The sequence below is a fragment of the Sorghum bicolor genome, chromosome 9, assembly GCF_000003195.3.
Source record: "Sorghum bicolor cultivar BTx623 chromosome 9, Sorghum_bicolor_NCBIv3, whole genome shotgun sequence".
Lineage (NCBI taxonomy): Eukaryota > Viridiplantae > Streptophyta > Magnoliopsida > Poales > Poaceae > Sorghum > Sorghum bicolor.
In genome coordinates, this window is record NC_012878.2 from 55,586,617 (window position 1) to 55,605,758 (window position 19,142).

The window sequence follows — 19,142 nt, forward strand, 5'->3', positions numbered from 1 at the left end:
GTGGACGACGGTTGCAAGAAACAGAGATAGCCAAGAACATGCAACAAACATGGTGAAGATGAGTACACGTGCCTGCATTTATGCCGGAACAAGATAAGATTGAGCAGCCATAAACGCTTGTTGCTTGGTTCGTATACGACAGATCTGTATGTGTACGTTAGGGACCGTCGCGTGAGGCTCTAGTGGCCGGCTTGTGGTACCGCTGGCGCTTGTGTATGAGGCGATTTCGTCGCACATACACCTTTGCAGCTCTCATCGTCTCACCGACATATAGCCATAGACCCACGCCCCCCACGCTTGGCTGTTTCTGCCCACAAGTGCCAACCAGCGCCTCGTGATAGCTGTAGCCACTTTCAGATCCTACGTGCGTACGTACGTACCAAGACGCATGATCCTCGCTCGCTCAAACGTTGCGATCATCTCAACCAAACGTCGTCCAATGATTGAGTGACCAACACGCGCTACATCTAGCAACAGCTGAAGCTTCGCAAGTACACAAGTCCAGGTGCAGTCGACGCCGAGCCGATGGCGGACCAAAACCAAACGGAGGCAAAACTGGCCGCTGAAACGTCGTTTCAGAGGAAAAAGGCACGCGATGTCCACCGCTGAAAAGCCACAAGAAGTCGACGCCTGCGCGGTGCGGATGCACGGCACCCCCTCTCACTTTCTTTTCTGGCAATAAATTAAAACCGCTTTAGCTCCAGCTCCTGCATCATCAAATCAAACCGTGTATGGAAACGTGCTGTCTCACCTGCCATGCCATGGCATTGGCATGGCAAGCACTCCTCGCCATCGCACCGACGGAACGGACCGGACCCCGCCGTCCTCCCCTCCCTTCTGCCTGCGACGCGATCGCCAAGTGCCAAATGGAAATGGCACCAACCAACCAAGGCCATTTTTTATTGGCAAATCACTGGCAAGCAGCCAAGCACCGCGGCCGACCCACCCTCGCCCGGGCTCGGTCGCTCTCGCTCACGGATCAGGGCTGGGCGGGGCGAGGAGGGGCGGTACGTCGTCGTCGTCTCGCTGACGTCCGGCGTCCGCGTTTATTTATTAACCGTCCGGCGTCCGCCTAGGCGTCTAGCGGGGGTCAGTGTCAGGCGCGGCGCAGTCAGCCCAGTCGCCCGTGGCGGAGGAGAGGAAGCAGACGAGGAGCCGAGGAACCGCCCCCCAAGCGCGAGCGCGGTCGTCCGTCTCGGCCGAGCCTGGCACTGGCCAGCACGCGCAAAATCGCATCGCATCACGAGCTCCCTCGCTCGGCCGGCGCGGCGCACCACCTACCCTCCCGCCCGGCTCCGCTGCCCGCCCGCTCGCTCGCTCTCCGATTCCGAACAGGCAAAACCGCGTCGCCGCCAGCCCCGCCCCGCCCCGCCCCCGCCGCGCCGCGCTTCTAACCCCCACCCAACTCTACTTCTGCCTCCGATCCCACGCGCCCCGCGCGTTAAGTATCCATCCGCCTCGGCTCGCTCCCCTCACCCATCTGAATATCTGATCTGGTTCCCACCCGCGGGCGCCGCGCCGCACCGCATCGCCGCCGCCGAATCTCGTGCGCGCGGCGCGGGATCTCGCGGGCCCGGGGCCCCAGGATCCGGCGATTGGGATGAGAGTGGGGCGCAGGCGGCGATGACCGGCTCGGCGGCCTCGCTGGGCCTGCGGTCCGGGAGCTACGGTTCCCTCGCGGCCGCTGTCGTCGTCGGCAGCGGCGGCGGGAGGAAGGCGGGCGCCGGCGCCGCCTGCCGCCCGCTGCGCGGGGAGAAGGAGCGCCTGCAGCTGCTGCACCGCGCGCTGCGGCTGGTCGGCCGACGCAGGGCCGGCGTGCTCCTGCTGCTCGCCGTCGCGTCCGCGGCTGTCTTCTGCTCCCTCTTCGCCGTCGTCAAAGGTCCGCCCGCCATCCCAGCTACCTTTGCTCGTCTCCTCTCCCCTCCTCTAATGCTGCTGCTTCTGCGCGCGTTTGGCGCTCTGCTTTGCTAGCCTCGTCCTTGTGATGTAGGTTCCTTTTAGTTTAGTAGATACTAGAGCAGTGTGCTGGGGTCATGCAGCTGGCGTTTAAAGAATTTGAGCTGGTTTGTTGTGTTTCATTTACAGTGGGGAACAATCGTGTGTGCGTAGTCCACTCCGTGTTGAGGATGCTGTCAAATGCTTGTACCTGTTACAGGGTCATGCAGCTGGCGTTTACAGAATTTGAACTGGTCCATTATGTTTTAAACAATGGGGAACAATTGTGTGCGCATACTCCACTCCATGTAGAGGATGCTGTCAAATGCAAGGACCTGTTGTATGCTCGCCGTGCTGATAGTGTGATAACCCCCTCCTCACTTCTCACATCGTAGTCCTGTGTCGCCAAGGATAGTTTAATATACTAGCCAATGACCTGGTCTATTGCGAGCTAGTGTGTATTTTGATAAAAGGTGGTGTATAGTTTTTTTTTTGGGTAATTATGTTTCATGCTGAGCTGCTGATTGCTATGGCTAAAATGATTAAGGGAATTCACTCTGAGATGTTTTGGGCATTTGTTTCTTTTTTTCTTAGAAAATTCAAATAGCTGAGTTGAGCTGAGCTCTGTTGTGCTTGTGCCTATCTTGCATGACCTTTAGCAATGGATTTTGTTGCTAATTGAGATGATCAATCCAGGACACTCGATTTATGTTCCAAACCATGAGCCTTTCAGTTTGCTGCTCGTGTTGTACGACTTTTGTTAGAATGTGCAATATTCTCAGGAATTGTCAAACAGTTGTTTTCTATTGGAATGTGACTTGTGGTTACAAAGTAGTATAGCCACTGACTGTTTTCCTCGTAACTTTGTTTCAGATGACAGTAATTCAATTAGTATTGTAAATAATTACGAAGTCCCAAATGCCATACAGAAGTCAGTGTATCCCAGCACAACACGGCCTCTAATGATGTCCGGAAACCAATACTCCACCAGTGTCGTCAACAAAATCGAGCTTCCAAATCGGCTTCATCTTTCATATGCAAACTTTACACATCCTTGTGAAGGTTTCTCAGTTCCTCCTCCCCTGGTTGATAAGAAACGCACTGGACCCCGACGTAAGAGTTATTATTTGCATCTTTCTACTAGCATGGCAAATTAGTTTGTAAATAATCACTGATTGTGTTTTCTGTTTCTCATTTTCTTCTGTAGCATGCCCTGTTTGCTATGTTTCTGTGGATCAGGCATTTGCCTTGATGCCCCTACAAGCTTCACCATCACCTGTCCTAAAGAACTTAAACTATGTATCAGAAGATGGTATTACTGCAAATTTATCAAATCAGGGATCTGGATTTGGAGGGCATCCATCTCTGGAGCAGAGAAACGATTCTTTCAACATTAATGAATCAATGACCGTCCACTGCGGGTAGGTTACATGTATCCCTTGTCCAGAATAAATCTACACTTATTCAAAATAAATGTAGTTTCAATGTGAGTACTGAATTGAATGTTCTGTATTGCTATCAGCTTTGTCAGAGGAAAGAAGCCTGGACAAGGTACTGGATTCGATATCAAGGATGATGATCTGCTAGAGATGGAGCAATGCCGTGAGCTAGTCGTAGCTTCTGCTATTTTTGGTATGCATCACTGTTCGCTAATAGTATTAGCTCTTTGTCCTAAAAAATGTCTTCCTTGTGATTGCAATGAATCTCTCTGCTCACTGTTTGTATACCATTGCTCAGGAAATTATGATATGATTCAACATCCGAGGAACATCAGTGAATTTTCAAAGGCAAATGCATGTTTCTATATGTTTGTCGATGAAGAAACAGAGGCTTATGTCAAGAATTCTAGTTCTATGTACAATAATAATAAAGTTGGACTGTGGAGGCTGGTGGTTGTCCGAAACCTCCCTTATGAAGACCCAAGGCGTACGGGAAAGGTGCCTATCTTACGGATTGCGATAACACATTTTTTGCCCCTGTGTTTTGTGCATCTATTATCAGCATCCATTTTAATAATCAACAAAAAAAACCCTTCAGTTTCTGAATATGAATCTCATATCAACATAGTGCCTAATCTAAAGACAACAAAGCTTCTTTTGGAACAGAAAGAAATCACTAGGCTTTCAATTATTACCATATGTTAGAACATCATAAGAAATTTGGGATAACTTAAGTGCTCAAGTGTACACTATGAAAAAAAATGGATAAAGTGATAGTATGTATGCTTATCAAACTTATTGAGTGAGCTACTATGCAAATTATGCTCTTGTGTTATCCATCATTTCTTTCTCATATATACTCAACATACGCGGGCCTATATAACTGATTTTCATTATTGGCTCTTTTGCCTTGACATAGCTGCTGCAACCTTTATTTGTTTTCAAATAGGTAACTATTATATGATTCAGTAGTCAAGGCCACTCATCATGAGAGAAGGCACAAATTTCACTTTATTATGTGTTTTCTAGGTGTTATTTGAAGTAATTCCTTCCAGGTGTCTAAAAATTCTTTTATATATATAGCTATTAGTTTTGTTGACTTTAGTAGTAGTTTGATTGCAGAAAATGTATTTGTTATTTGCATCAGCATGGTTACCTTCTTATCTGTACGCTGTTTTGATCAAGTTAAATGGACAAATACTTATCTGTGCAGATTCCAAAACTTCTGCTCCATAGGCTTTTTCCAAATGTGAGATTTTCAGTTTGGATAGATGCAAAACTTGAGCTTGTTGCGGATCCCTATCTCCTGCTTGAGAGGTATTCTTGATGTAGAGAGCTTTACTTGTAATGTCCTACATTTTGATGGTTCTATACTTCTATTCTTGAGAAAATCTGGAAAAGATATACAGCCTGTCAAATTGAGGAAAGCTAAATGAATTCGGGGCAACTTCACTTTAATTTGTTATAACCAATACTATCGTGAACTAGTTACAGTAGATTTGAATCTGTGGCTGGTTTTTCTTATATTTGTATCTTATCATTTTAGTACGGCATTTATTTGAGTGTTCCATGTGAATTGGGCTGTTGTAAGTGATAATGGATAACTTACTCTAATATTAGGTTCCTGTGGAGGAAGAATACCACTTTTGCAATCTCTCGGCATTACAAACGCTTTGATGTGTTTGAAGAAGCAGAAGCTAACAAAGCCGCTGGAAAGTATGACAACTCGTCAATTGATTACCAGATAGAGTTTTACAGAAATGAAGGCCTAACACATTATTCTACTGCTAAGCTTCCCATCACAAGTGGTTAGTTATCTCATCAGGGATCAGATTATGGTAATGGCACTTCAGTTTCTTGCTGAAATTCTAATGTTGCCCCTTTTGCTTCACATGCAGATGTCCCTGAAGGCTGTGTGATCATCAGAGAACACATCCCCATCACGAACCTCTTCACATGTCTGTGGTTCAATGAAGTTGACCGCTTCACCTCCAGGGACCAAATAAGTTTCAGCACCGTCCGGGACAAAATCAGGGCTAGAGTTGGCTGGATGCCCGAAATGTTCATGGACTGCGAGAGGCGCAACTTTGTCGTTCAGGTATTGCCGCTGACCCAAACCCATTATGTCATTCGGTCCTCCCCCACCTTTTTCTGTTGCACGGCTGCCTGACAGTTAGTGCACAAATAAACTAGTGTCCCTTTTAATTTGTGTGTACTCCTACCGGCCGCACATGTTAAGCTCACAAGTACATCTGTCGCTGTTGACATTGCACCAGGCGTACCACCGGGAGCTACTGGAGCAGATGATTGCGTCCGGTAGGATGCCCCCTTCGGCGGTGGCGGCGACCGACGCACCACCATCTCGGAAAGTCCGGGCAGGTAGCAGGAAAGCTCCTCCGTCCAAGAAGCCGTCCGTGAAGCGGAAAAAGGAGAAGAAATCGAGCTTGCGACGGCGGCTCCCGAAACCCGTCGCCGGGGGCTTGGGTGCGATGTGACAGTAAGTTTTCCTCTGTAGCAGTCTGGATACTCCCACACAGTCACACTTATACAGCGTGTACCGGAATACAAACATTGTTCCATTAGGGCTGGGGCTTGTAATCGTGCCCCCGCAAAATTTGTTCATAGTTTATTCTTCAACATTGTTGTACATAACAGCGCCAGATCAATATTCAATTTTGTTCATTGATATTATGCTCAGTTCCATTGATGTTATGTTCAGTTATTTCTGCTCGTCAGTACTCATTCAAGGCCTAGTTTCCAAAAAGTTTTGCAAAATTTTGTAGATTTTCCATCACATCGAATATTGCGGCACATACATGAAACATTAAATATAGATAAAAAATTAATTGTACAATTTGCGAGACGAATCTTTTGAAGCTAGTTAGTTTATAATTAGATAATATTTGTTAAATATAAATAAAAATACTACCGTGTTTTTTTAAAAAAAATGAAACTAAACAATGCCCAAAAGGTAGCCCGGCGATTCGGCGTATGTCCGTCCTCACAGTCACGGGTCTGCAGGTCCCGGCCAGCTGGGGGTGTGAAGCCATGGGACCAGCAGCCTGTTTGGTTCTTTCTCATCCCAACCAGGCCAGCTCTAGGGCCTTATTTAGTTCTCAAATTTTTTTAAATTCTTCGTCACATCAAATATTTAGACGCATGCATAGAGTATTAAATATAGACGAAAATAAAAACTAATTGCACAGTTTAGTCGAAATTAACGAGACAAATCTTTTGAGCCTAGTTAGTTCATGATTGGACAATATTTGTCAAATACAAACGAAAGTGCTACTATTCCTATTTTGTAAAATATTTTGGAACTAAACAAGGCCAGGCTGCCTGGCCTGGTCGGATGCATGCAGGAAGCCTAGTTTAGTTGCATGCATAGGTGGAGCCAGATTCTGATTAGATGCTGTTTGGTTGCCTATATGAAGATAAGCTGTATGAGATAAAAATATTATAAGATTATGATTATAATTTTTATTTGTGTACGAATACACTCTTATAGGTCTTATTTTATTTAATTATATCTTAATCAACTTTAAAGCACACTAATATCACTTGATATTTACTAATCACGCACCAATACACAGTTAGTCACGTAAACGGCTGCATCTGCCCAGCCTGGTTGGCCAGGAGCGGCCGATTTGAGCGTTCCTCCTCAGCCTAGCTGAGGGCTCCTTTTTTATGCTCAGAGTCTGTCCCAAAGCTACATACGTTACATTCCAAAATACATATATGGTCTCATACGGACAAGTCCAAAGATTTGCGCTCCTAACATACGTGCAGCCAGACGTGCTGCTGGTTACCAAGATTTGCGCTAAGTAAGAAAGCTTGTACTGGTAAAAAAGCTAAAAAAAGAAATCAGTAAGAAAGCTTGTGCCGGTAAAAAAGTTAAAATAGAAATCAGTAAGAAAGCCTATACTGGTAAAAAGAATATTAGAAAAACGCCCACCGTAAAAAAGCAATCAGTAAGAAAGCTTGTGCTGGTAAAAAAAGTTATTTAAAAATCGCCCACCGTGGGGCTCGAACCCACGACCACAAGGTTAAGAGCCTTGCGCTCTACCGACTGAGCTAGACGGGCAGTTTGTTTCATTGGAGTAATAGGTCCTCTAAGTTTGAATACTGTCCCAAAAAGAAGGGGTCAAGCCATCGCTTAACTAATGGCATGTCTAGGGAATGTTTAGAGCACAGTAATGGTAGCATGTATGAAAATGGAGTAACCCTCCAGTATAAATATACGAATGAACTAGTAATTAGCATGTCCTAGAGTTGTATGTTTAAAAACGAACGAAGTATAAACAATAAGCATATTTGCTTAGTTTATAAGTCATAATTGAAAGTACGGTTGATTAATTTATTGTGAGAGAAAAATACTATTGAATGGCTGGCAGATTCGACATATAAGCTTAAATGAACAGGCTAATGTCCCCATGGGCTATGCTGTAGCTTAGGGATGAAAATGATCGAAACGATAGGAGGCCAAATCATTTTTGTTTTCATATTTTTTTCTCGAAAACGAAATCGGTACGATATTATCGGAAATGAATACGACGTCGATATTTCGGTAATTTTGAAACACGATAGTGGTCGATTGGAAAAATATATCGAGAACAATCGGAATCCATGACAATGATATCCTAAAAACAATAAACACGACAAACTATCGAACATGAAAAGAGTTATATAACTCAACCTATCTCACATAACAATGTTAAATAAAGCCACGATTGACAAGATCACAAGCTGTTCACACAATGTTAGATCTCAAACAGTAGCAAATCACGCGACAATACGCCAATTCTTGACAAAGACACAATATAAATGATCATGTTCCAAGTTGACTCGACATATAATAGTGATCAAAATAGAATTATTAGAGTTCCTCTAGGAGGTTGTAGCCTGTGTAGGCTTCCTAAAGATGAAAGTTAGGCATATCATTAATTAAAGACCTTTGAATGGTAATTATCAACGGTAAATTACCAATTAAATGCGGAATCTTCGAAAACGATCGGAAGAAGGCAAAATCATTTTCGCTTTCGTTTTTTATTATTTTTACCGTTATCGTTTTCATTTTTTCGTTTACCGTTCATTGTCATTTAGCCCTAAAAATCGAAAACAAAAATCAGAGATTATTATTTTCATTTTCATCCCTACTGTAGCTAACCAAAGCTATGGGGAGTTGGAAACAAACAGGTGAAAAGCAACACAGACATCTATCATTTTTTGAGAGAGAGAGAGAGAGAGAGAGGAAGGTAGTTTTTTTATAGGAACGTATAAATAAGATTCTACCATCCTCTCTCTCAAAAAAAAGATAGATGTCAGCAGGGCGTTCGCCGCAAGCGGCAAGGCAACCAACAGCCATGATCACATAGCTGTGGTACCATTGAGGTTTGAGGAGTACAAACTAAGCACGAGACAATGCAGAAATATAACAAGTTTTATCTTCATCTTAGAACAATAAACATTTGCAACACTTTGAGGCCATTCAACAGAAGCTTCGAGAGCTCAACCTGACCATGACAATTGACGAATGCACTCTGCCGCAATAACAACTGGCCACTGATGTTGCATTTGAGCGTTTCAGTTCGGATTTAAGCACTCAGACATCGGCAAAGAGGGTCTGATCGCAGTCTACAGTACTGCTACAACCAAAAAAAGCCTAACCCAAGTGCCTAACTGCCAACCGACCTGCTACTCTACAATCTAGAATCATGATGCCTCTTCTTCAAGCATGTCTAGGAAACATTTTGCATCTGTCTTCTGGAAGCGCGCCTTATCAAAGTGCAGCTCATTGGCTGAAGCCGCCTCAAATCGAGTCCACAGTTCTTTCTTGAGAGTAGTTTCTCCAGCCAACCTTCCCTTCAGGTTCGTGCTTTCCAAGCCTTTCCAGGGGGTACCAAGCAAGGCCTTGCCATGCAAAGAAGGGGTTTGGATGGACTTGTCATCTGGAACATTCAGTTTCCCCTCCATGTTAGTCCAAGCTGGAATTAGAAGTGGATTATTGTCTGATGGATCTGTTAACACCATGGTCTTGAGTGGTGACAGAAACCACTCAAGAGACCACTCAAGAGGATCTTTGGCTTGTCTGGTGGGTCGATTGAGCCCATTAATGTCATACCTTGATGCTAGATCCTTTGAGATTTCATCAGATGATGATCCAGAACGTTTGTCATCCCCAGTTGGAGGATCTTCAGCTTGTCTGGTGGATTGATCGAGCCCATAAATGTCATACCTTGACGCCAGATCCTTCAAGATTTCATCAGATGATCCAGAACGTTTGTCATCCCCAGTTGGACCATTGCTATCAATATCTTCCTTTCTTGAGTCCTCCGGGATTGGAGAGAACAACTGTTGCTTGCTAGATAATGCTGTCTTCAGGCATGATCTAGGTAGTGCTCTGCTCTTCTGATTTGAGGAAGTGCAAGGCGAACAGAGCTTGTCCTCTAGTGAGGCCTTGTTTGCTGGAGCAACATGAGGTGTCATGGTGCCAGTCCATGATTCCTTTGCCTTCACACTTTGCTCTAGATCAGGATGATTATCATCAGAAATGGTTAGCTTTGAAAGTCTGAGAAGATTATTCGACTCGTCAATGCTAGAAGCTGTGTTCATCTGGGTTTTTGATGTTGTGCACCTTGATGAGCATGCTTTTGTTTTTGGCACTGGTGTCAAGTGAAACAGCTGCTTTCCGCTCTCGACCATACACGATCCAGTGTGCCATGAAACAAGTGGTGAAGGTGAGACAATCATGTCGGGCTCAGTGAAGTTGCTGCAAGGTGACGCTACTGGATCTGTATCAGGTAGCTTGCTGCTGATGATGATCAGCTTGCCATTCCCTTTTGCAGCAGTATTTAGGCACATTTCCGGTGTGTTTTTTGAGATAGCTTCAGTTTTCACCGGACCAGTCTCTAGTGCTTGCTTCAGTCTTGAAGACCATTGCTGCTTACAAAGGAAAGGCATGATGGTAAAGAGAACTGCAATACCAGGGGCTCATACATAGAGGATAATGAAAGATTTGATTACAGTACATACCTTGAAGGAAGCCTTAGTGTCTGTTAAGAAGACATTAAAGGATTCTATCTCTTGTGTTGCTCTTTTGGACACAGTTTCGTATTTAAGGGCATCAGAAAGCAATTCGTCAACCTGACAAACAAAAAGAATGTGAAAACGTTAGAAGAGTATGTTTATGTTACACAGACAGAAAAACTGACTTTTCAAAATATTTTTTTAGCATAAACACAAATTGATTTGTGCACTAACTGAATCAGGGTTCAGGGATCAGCCAGCCACTAATTGATTTGTGCACAAACGAATGAGTTACATTCCAGTTTAGGAAAACACAAAGATATTATGTTATTCGCCTTCTTTTATAACTGCAATATTCCAATTGCTGCTCACAAATTGAGTAGAATAAACAGATAAGCTCTACAAAAACATAGCAACAGAATCAGGAATGAGGTTTATTAAGCACTACCTTTCTGAAACTAATAGTATGAAACTAGCAGTACACAAGTATTCAAGCACATCACCACAAACTCGCCAACCGAAATCACGAATAATGCAGGCAAACGCGACTACCAATCTAATTTGACCGGATAGTTCGATCGACAGTTCATTTTGTTAAAGGACGCACAAGTTCCGACATCATGAAATCACCAATTACCAAAGCAGATGAAGATCAGATAGCTAGGGTTCCGAGTGGAGGGGGGTCGACCTGGGTGATGATGCCCGCGAGGTCGGTGCGGGCGAAGAGGAGGCGGTCGAGCGCCGCGTCGACCTCGGCAGCGGTCGCCTGGGCGGCAGGGGTGGCCGGAGGAGTGGGCTTGCCGATCAGGGATTCCAGCGCCGGGCGCACCATGTTGCCGGAGAGGACGGTGAGCGGGCGCCGCCGCGCCGTCGAGTTGGCTCTGAGGCTCTTCTGCATAGTAGAACACAAGTAGCCAAACACATCAGCACGAATTTGTCAATCCACATCGCGAATAGTGCATGCAAGCGCAAATACCAGTCTAATTTGAGCAGATAGTTCGAGCGAGTACCAAAGGAGATGCAGAACAGAGAGATAGGGTTTCGAGTGGAGGGGGGGGGGGTTCGACCTGGGAGACGATGCCCGCGAGGGCGGTGCGGGCGAGCGCCGCGTCGACCTCGGCGTCGGTCGTCCGGGTGGCAGGGGTGGCGGGGTCGGCGGGGGGAGGGGGCTTGCCGATCAGGGACTCCAGCGCCGGGCGCGCCTTGCTGCCGGAGAGGCCGCTGAGATGGCGCCGCCGCGCCGTCGAGTTGCCTCCGAGTCTCTTCTGCATAGTTGGGGGAGAGCGAGGGTGGGCGCAACGGTCGGGAAGGGAAGGCTCTGGACTCTGGTATATCTGGAGACGGGGAATTTTGAATGCTGTTTTGGGCAAGAGCCAAGGCCGAATAGAGAGGCGGAGAGCCCAAGAGACAAGAGCCTAGGCCTAGGCGTCCCGCGTCCGAGGCTCCGAGCCGGCACGGCAGTTTTTTTTGTTTTTGTTTTTCTGTTTCTTTTGTTTTTCGCTAAAGATTCATGCCGTGGGAGTCTGCATCCATCGATTGTGGCATTTCTATGGAAAATCTCGATTTGTCATGGTTTAGATGTATGGACATTCATCCTTTCTTTGTCTACATTTTAAATTCTGCAAAATTCAGGTTTCAGTCTCGTTATTAAAAGAATTTATGACTCAAAATTTGAAGGTGCCACATATTTATGAATATCAAACAACTTTATAACTCAAATTTGAAGATGCCCTACACAACATTTTGCCCTGTGATGTTTTGACACTAAGGCCTTGTTTAGTTTTCAAAAAAATTCAAAATTTTTCATCACATCGAATTTTGCAACACATGCATAAAGTATTAAATATAGATGAAAACAAAAACTAATTACACAGTTTGTCTGTAAATCGCGAGATGAATCTTTTGAGCTTAGTTAGTCCATGATTGAATAATATTTGTCAAATCAAAATGAAAATGCTACAATGCCCAAAAACCCAAAATTTTGGGAACTGAACAAGGCCTAATTAGCAGTATTAGATATAGACTAATTTCAAAAATCGGATGGAGGTCAATTTGCGAGATAAATCTATTAAGCCTAATTAGTCCATGATTTGACAACATGTTGCTACGGTAAGCATATGCTAATAATAGATTAATTAGATTTAATAGATTTGTCTCATTAACTAGTCTATTCTTGTGCAATTAGTTTTATAGTTAGCTTATGTTTACTCATCCTAGTTAGTACTTGGCCGATGCGACACGAACTAAACTTTAGTTCCTGGATCCAAACACAAAGAAACAACATGTAATGTTTGGCAGATTTGATAGACGAACAAGGCATTCCTCTAGAAGCTTTCTACCGGAAGAAACGGACATAGCCAATAGAATTACCATATAAAATAATAGTTTTTTTTTTTTTACATTTGGTTAAGTTTTAAACTTAATGTCACCCAAAAAACAAGAATTATCTTGTTCTTGACATAGCCATATAGTCTGCAAAGCGTCATAAGCATGCCCTTGGCTTCTTCTATGATCAATTTCATGACCTTGATTAATAGTACCTTCTCGATAATCCGATGGGAGTTCTGCTTTCCACCTTACTCCCACTCTCATCTTCCTGGTAGAGTTCATCAGCTAGAATGGGAAACTTACACAAGTAACAGCCCGTGCGTTTCCTCGGATCATCCAACACTACCACTGCTTGAAGCTTTGAATCGATTTCTTCGCAATGCATAATGATGGATCGAACAGCAAGCTTTTATGTGGGCATCAAACAGAAATCAGTTCAAAACAGCAGGAAAGAGGATCTCACACAGGGTGACAGAATGAAACTGTGTTCCTTTCAAAAAACAGAATGAAACTGTGTCCAGAGTACATTATTAGTACTACCAAAACAGTCGAAGCAAGCCAAGGCCCGCGTACAAGGTGTTTGCCAAAATGGCGCAACCAAACCAAACCTTCGCGCGCTCGCGGCCCGCCGCCTCAGTCGCGGAGCACGACGGCCGGGTCCTTGGACGGCGCGAGGTCTCCGTCGGTGCTGCCGGCGGCGGGGTCATCGGTCGCGTCCCTCGCCGCGGTGGTGGTCGGGGTGGGGTCGGGGGCGGAGTCCATGGCCTCCTGGGCCTGGTCGAGGTAGGGCTTGAATCCCACGCGGAAGGAGAGGTAGCCGAAGGCCACGGCGCCAAGCACCACCACCCCCGAGCGCATCGCGTTCTGCCGCGCCCGGCTACCCCCCGCGCCCATCGCCGCCACGGACGCGCGGCGCACCTGGCCGAAGCTGTGGATGCCTGGATGGGCTCCCGACTGTTCGCGATGCCGGTGCCCGGTGGCCGGTGGGCAGCGAAAGGATGACAGCAGAGAGCCTGGATGGCTGGAACGTCGAACGAGATGTGTTATTTTCTTTTGTGATTGATGAAAAAAAAATAAAGGTGCGGGGGAAGAAAGGAGACGAAGTTCAACTGGTAGCGAGAAAAAAATATACATAATGAATTAAAAATTTTATAAAATATAAAAGCATGGGTAGAAATGTTGCTGCCCAGGATCGAACTGGAGACCTTCAGTGTGTAAGACTGACGTGATAACCACTACACCACAGCAACTTTGATGGTTTTGATTTAGTTTGTACTTATTAAGCGTAACTATGTACTAAGCCTCCAGCATTACCAAAGGCACTGGGCTCAGTTATCTCCGGCATTGACGGCATATTATATACTCCATGTCTTAATCTATTCTAAATTATAAGTTATTTTGAAATTTGTATATTATAAATCTATGTGCAAAAAAAGTCAATTTAGGGGGTGTTTAGTTCCTTTTTTTCCTAAAAAATTTTGAGATTTGGTCTATCATTTTGTAAAATGGAACTAAACACCATGCAATTTTTTTATAAAAAGGTGGTTATTCTCGTCCTCAAGTGGCCAAAAACTCAAAATGATCCTCAAGAGGCTCTCATAAGACAATAAATTCTGGATTTTGGATGGAACTAAACATGCCCTAAAAATTTTGGCATTTTGCATTCCACTATTCCAAAATAGTTGACATTTTGCATTTTGCATTTTTTTAAACTAAACACCCCTAACTTATAATTTGGAATGAAGAGAATAGTTAATAGCATCTGGCAATAAAGTTTGATTATTTACAAAATTATATGTACAACAAATCATTCGATCACTGAACATAACTATTGTTGTATATATAAGAAAAGTCAGCAAATCGATAAGATAGAATTGGACGTGAAGTCGTCTCAATGCTTTCATAGTTCTTGCTTAAAAAACGATACAAGTTTTGTCAAAAAGATCTTGATCGCTAACAATGAATGTACACTACATATATACATGTGCCCGACGTTTGATCATTTGAGTTATGCAAATGTTTCTATTTTCACATAACGTATGACACTACATCCATTTAAGTTGAGATAATTTTCTGTATATGATTAAATATTTGTTGCTGTGATATTTAATATGAGCCTTGGATTTAATTTAAATTGGATCAACCCTAATTAAAATAAACAAAAGTTGTTATGTCATTATATTTGGTATGAGCGTCGTACAATAAAATTATATGCCTCGTTGCGATGTGTATATATGTTTGCTAGCATCTCTAAACGTGACGGAGACTGCTTAGAATATTTCGAATAGTTTGTGATAGATATGTAGTTTCATTGCCGTGGGGTTAAGTAATCAGCTTTGAATAAGCTAAGGGGTGGGACAGTTTTAGACATTTTGTCTAATCTAATTCTACAAAGTAAGGTTGATTGGGATATGGACTATCTCAAAGAAAGTAACGGTGTCTATTGTTAAATCATGCCTTTAGACCCTTCGTATGACCTTTTGACCAGGATTATAATTGTCTTTCTCTCGTCGTTGGACTTGGAATTTCATGTGGAAGAAGATTAGAGAATCGATATTTCTGTGCTAAACTGGGTCGCCATTCATCGGTGCTTTGCTTCAGGTAGGAAGCCGCTTCAAACCCCGGACGCACGCACACCACAATGCCGTCATCACGGAGCACGGCCGCGGAGAATCCTTCCACACCGACAGGCGAAGCCCCCGTTCCGGCACGCGGCGAGCAATCTCAGCCGCTCGATCGCAATCTCACGGCCGCGGGCAACAGCCGCCGCTCGCCCACGGTTGCAGAATCAATCCCGCGGACCCACCAAGCACGGAATCCCGAAAGTACCCATCGGGCCACGCAACTCGGCCTGCGAATCCCCGTTCGAACGAGGGTAGGGAGGTCATTTTCTTGCGCCCAGTCGATGGCGATAGGATATGGGCTCGCGCAGTAGGACTGGGGGACTAGAAGCGCGGCTAGGGTTTGTACGTTCCTCACACATTTCTCCCCCTCTCTTCATCTTCTTCGGCTCCACCAGCTGCCTCCGGTCCGCCGCCGCCGAAACCTTAGCCTCCTCCAGCTCCTTGACCTCGGCAGAGCCATGGCGATGCGGGCTTGCAGGAGGTTCTTGTAGCCAGAAGGGTCAGTTCCCCAGTCCCCACCTACAAGTACGCGAGTGTAGTGTGACCTTCGCCGCCGCCGCCGTCTCCATGACGACCATCAATCCCTTTGAACTCCTGGGCGCCGACGACAACGACGACCCCACGCAGCTGCTGGCCGCCGCCGCGGCAGCCAAGCAGAAGGCCGAGGCGAAGAAGCAAGCGGCGGCGGCGACCGCCGGCCCCGCCAAGTTGCCAACCAAGCCTGTCCCCCCTGCTCAGGCCGGTGAGTTCGGGTTCGGTCGCGTGGTTGTTGGATCTGGGGTTTAATATAGGTTTTATCCTCATCCTGAGGCGTGGACCATGGAAATATTGTTTTTTTTCTGAACAATTTTAGGATATCCTGCTGATTAGCATAGACGATACATTGATTCGGATGTCATCTTAAGGAAAACTACATCCAGTATAATTATAGTAGTAGTACATGTGATTTTAGGCCATTTCCGTCACAAAAAAAGCTTTTTTTTCAATATATGGAATGCTTACATGCTCCAAATGTTTCAGTGAAGGAGGCCCGCAGTGGTAGTGCCCCCTCCCGTGGTGGTTATGGGCGTGGCGAACGTGGTCGTGGCAGAGGAGGGCGAGGATATGGTCAGAACCGTGATTATGGCAGCGAAGATGCTAATGGGTTTCAGGGAGGATATGGTACTGGAGGAGGTGCCAGAGCTGGAGGCGAAGAAGGAGCCCAGGACAGAGAGAGGGGCCCTCGTCCACCGTACCGTGGTGGCGGCGGAGGCCGGCGGGGTGGATACCGTGATGGTGAATTTGGTGATGATTCTGAGAGGCCACCTCGGAGGCCCTATGAACGCCATAGCGGTACTGGCCGTGGGTTTGAAATGAAGCGCGAGGGTTCAGGCCGTGGGAACTGGGGAACTACCACTGATGAATTTATCGCCCGGTAAGATAGCTAGGTTTTTGTTGTATTAGCTGTTGAAGTGCACATTTCTGAAGATAGAACTAACATGTTGTGCTGTTTGGATGACCAGGGAAACTGAGGAAGGCCTGAAGCTGGAAGAGAAGGCCCCTGTTCCTGAGAAGCAGGGTGCACTGGAGGATACTCCACAGGCAGAGGAGAACAAGGAGAACAAGGATGCCACAGCTAATGAGGAAGAAGAGAAGGAAGAGGATAAGGTATACTTCTCCCTGCTTTGATCTTCTGTCCTAAAGGCTATGATTTTGTTGTTAACTTGCTTTTTTTGTTTGATATTGAATTGATTTGAAATAAACATGTGGATCTTCTGTGGTTATTTAACATTGCAACAACAACCTGCCACATTCATGGAACTGATGAAAATGTGTGTAACAGACAAGTTTTCTAGAAACTTTTGAGTAAGGTAGACTCAATAGCTGTATGAGTTGCTATAGCAGGTGATTAGCAGCAGCAGCAGTAATGTAATCCAGTGCAGTTATTTGACTTCAAATTTGGAACAGTTCTAATATTTTCTTACCTACATCTTTTATTCTATATGGGCAATTTTAAGCTTGGTGATCATGACACCTGTTTCCCATAAGGAACTTCCCTTATCCATTATTGTACTGATATGTGTTTCCATGTTGATGATCGTCTGACCAAATTTTTTGATGATGTAGGAGATGACTCTTGAGGAGTTTGAGAAAATAAGGGAGGAAAAGCGGAAGTCACTTCTTGCCCTTAAGACTGAAGAGAGGAAGGTTGAAGTTGATAGGGACCTGCAGTCTATGCAGCCGCTTGCAAACAAGAAAGGAAATGATGAAATTTTCGTGAAGCTGGTAAATTTTCATTATGCCTAAATTTTTTCTGCTCTTATAATGTAATGGACATGTCCAAGCCTGATTATTATTTTCTTGGCAGGGTTCTGATAAGGATGCTCTGAAGAAGAAAGAAAATGCTGATCGTGATGAACGCGCTAAGAAGGTCTTGCATCTCTCTAATTGTCCTGATTTCCTCCTATCAAGCTGCTGAAAAATGCTATTTTTTTATTTCCACACTGGTGAAATTGACCATTGCCAGTTAATTATGGCGCGTAGCCCACTGTCTTATTTGAACTCCATGAACACACTAAAATTTACTCTCTTGGTCTTGGATTCATTTGCCATTCCTTTGTCCTGTGGCTATAACTTTGCCATAGTGATTTCTCCTGCTTGTGCTTTCAATCAGATCACCAGGTTCACTCTTTTTTACTGTATATCTACTGCTAATGAGGGAATGATTCACTTATTTCTTTTTTTTCCTCTCTCTCCCAGTCCGTGAGCATCAATGAGTTCTTGAAACCTGCTGAAGGAGAAAGGTACTATGGCGGGCGCGGCCGTGGCAGGGGCCGTGGAGACCGTGGAGGTTTCAGAGGGGGATATGGTGGGGGTTATCATGCCCCACCAGCTGCTCCTGCAATTCAAGACCAATCCCAGTTCCCTTCGCTTGGTGGGAAGTGAAACATCTGGTACCTGAAAATCCATATCGTCTTTGCTGTCAAAGTCGGGTTCTGCTTTGCAGATTACTGTGTCACTGCTAATCAGACATAATGGTGTCGCATGTTGTTTATTCCCTGCTGTGAGTCGACTTTGTATATCAGAGTTGTCTGTCAGAATTTTGTTAGGCTATTTGCCGTTTTACTCGAGAACCAGTCATGAGTTACCAGCTTTGTTTCTGTTTTGTGGCTATATTTGCAGTTTTCTTTTTCTTGCGGAAAGCGCCTTTATCAATTGTCTTAACAGTAATGTAGTGTAGTATGGAAAATCTGCACATGTAGGACACAGGCATGCCATTGGTTATACACGGTAAGATCACCCACCACAGCACACACATATTACACACGTCCAGCATATAAAATGAAACAAAGCACAACCACTTCTGTAGTTACATGTGTTATGGTGCGTGCGTCATTGCGTCGACATATCACGGATTTCACATGTACAAATGTAGCTGAAGTGCGGTGGAATCCGTGACTTTCCAGTACAAGATCTCTCATACGTCCCTTGCGGCGTCTGATGTTCCCGGCCAGGATGCATTTGCCAGGCTCCGGTTTGAGAAGGCTCCAACAAGCTCCAAGCAAACCGGGGTTGAGAAAATGGACTTGACATGATCTGGTTGGTAGAGTATTCACCAACCATGGAGATGTTCTTCTTTAACAACTGTTTTGACCTCGTGAGAACCCTACACCAGCTTGGCAGCTTCCTCTCTCGGCGTGCTGTCCCTCAGAAGGCCTTGAGCTGCTGCAGCATGGCCAAGCTCGGGACGTTCCGCTTCTCGGCGTCCTGCACGATCGCGCCGCTCCTCAGCAGCAGGTGGCGCCGCGCA

General features: G+C 45.1%; 4 protein-coding genes and 2 non-coding genes across 6 annotated transcripts; 2 read left to right on the top strand and 4 right to left on the bottom strand.

The window, feature by feature from the left end:
* LOC8085901 lies at positions 742 to 6,077 on the top strand. Its single transcript, XM_002440081.2, has 9 exons — positions 742 to 1,879; positions 2,809 to 3,048; positions 3,143 to 3,356; positions 3,458 to 3,567; positions 3,673 to 3,872; positions 4,588 to 4,691; positions 4,995 to 5,182; positions 5,273 to 5,472; positions 5,651 to 6,077. Exons 1-9 carry the CDS (start codon positions 757 to 759, stop codon positions 5,867 to 5,869), a joined length of 2,598 nt encoding a protein of 865 aa, XP_002440126.2. The 5' UTR covers positions 742 to 756; the 3' UTR covers positions 5,870 to 6,077.
* TRNAK-CUU lies at positions 7,386 to 7,458 on the bottom strand. Its single transcript has one exon. It is a non-coding gene; the product is annotated as a tRNA-Lys (tRNA).
* LOC8085902 lies at positions 8,797 to 11,731 on the bottom strand. Its single transcript, XM_002441387.2, has 4 exons — positions 11,468 to 11,731; positions 11,089 to 11,292; positions 10,407 to 10,517; positions 8,797 to 10,313 (listed from the first exon to the last, which is right to left on the bottom strand). Exons 1-4 carry the CDS (start codon positions 11,669 to 11,671, stop codon positions 9,087 to 9,089), a joined length of 1,746 nt encoding a protein of 581 aa, XP_002441432.1. The 5' UTR covers positions 11,672 to 11,731; the 3' UTR covers positions 8,797 to 9,086.
* On the bottom strand, positions 13,121 to 13,909 carry LOC8068974. Its single transcript, XM_021448026.1, has one exon. The coding sequence runs from the start codon at positions 13,860 to 13,862 to the stop codon at positions 13,362 to 13,364; it is 501 nt and encodes a 166-aa protein (XP_021303701.1). The 5' UTR covers positions 13,863 to 13,909; the 3' UTR covers positions 13,121 to 13,361.
* On the bottom strand, positions 13,906 to 13,978 carry TRNAV-UAC. Its single transcript has one exon. It is a non-coding gene; the product is annotated as a tRNA-Val (tRNA).
* On the top strand, positions 15,658 to 18,505 carry LOC8068975 (RGG repeats nuclear RNA binding protein A). Its single transcript, XM_002440082.2, has 6 exons — positions 15,658 to 16,094; positions 16,373 to 16,766; positions 16,855 to 16,999; positions 17,459 to 17,617; positions 17,700 to 17,762; positions 18,092 to 18,505. The coding sequence occupies exons 1-6, from the start codon at positions 15,920 to 15,922 to the stop codon at positions 18,275 to 18,277; spliced, it is 1,122 nt and encodes a 373-aa protein (XP_002440127.1). The 5' UTR covers positions 15,658 to 15,919; the 3' UTR covers positions 18,278 to 18,505.

What these genes read in the sequence shown, in the direction of transcription:
- LOC8085901 (XM_002440081.2), top strand. Translation starts at nt 757, where the DNA reads ATGCCATGGCATTGGCATGGCAAGCACTCCTCGCCATCGCACCGACGG. An exon ending in CGTAGCTTCTGCTATTTTTG is followed by an intron (nt 3,568 to 3,672) that starts GTATGCATCACT and finishes ACCATTGCTCAG; the next exon opens with GAAATTATGATATGATTCAA. An exon ending in TAAGCTTCCCATCACAAGTG is followed by an intron (nt 5,183 to 5,272) that starts GTTAGTTATCTC and finishes CTTCACATGCAG; the next exon opens with ATGTCCCTGAAGGCTGTGTG.
- LOC8085902 (XM_002441387.2), bottom strand. Translation starts at nt 11,671, where the DNA reads ATGCAGAAGAGACTCGGAGGCAACTCGACGGCGCGGCGGCGCCATCTC. An exon ending in TCGCGGGCATCGTCTCCCAG is followed by an intron (nt 11,293 to 11,467) that starts GTCGAACCCCCC and finishes TCTACTATGCAG; the next exon opens with AAGAGCCTCAGAGCCAACTC. An exon ending in ACACTAAGGCTTCCTTCAAG is followed by an intron (nt 10,314 to 10,406) that starts GTATGTACTGTA and finishes CTTTGTAAGCAG; the next exon opens with CAATGGTCTTCAAGACTGAA.
- LOC8068974 (XM_021448026.1), bottom strand. Translation starts at nt 13,862, where the DNA reads ATGTATATTTTTTTCTCGCTACCAGTTGAACTTCGTCTCCTTTCTTCC.
- LOC8068975 (XM_002440082.2), top strand. Translation starts at nt 15,920, where the DNA reads ATGACGACCATCAATCCCTTTGAACTCCTGGGCGCCGACGACAACGAC. An exon ending in ATGAAATTTTCGTGAAGCTG is followed by an intron (nt 17,618 to 17,699) that starts GTAAATTTTCAT and finishes TTTTCTTGGCAG; the next exon opens with GGTTCTGATAAGGATGCTCT. An exon ending in GTGATGAACGCGCTAAGAAG is followed by an intron (nt 17,763 to 18,091) that starts GTCTTGCATCTC and finishes TCTCTCTCCCAG; the next exon opens with TCCGTGAGCATCAATGAGTT.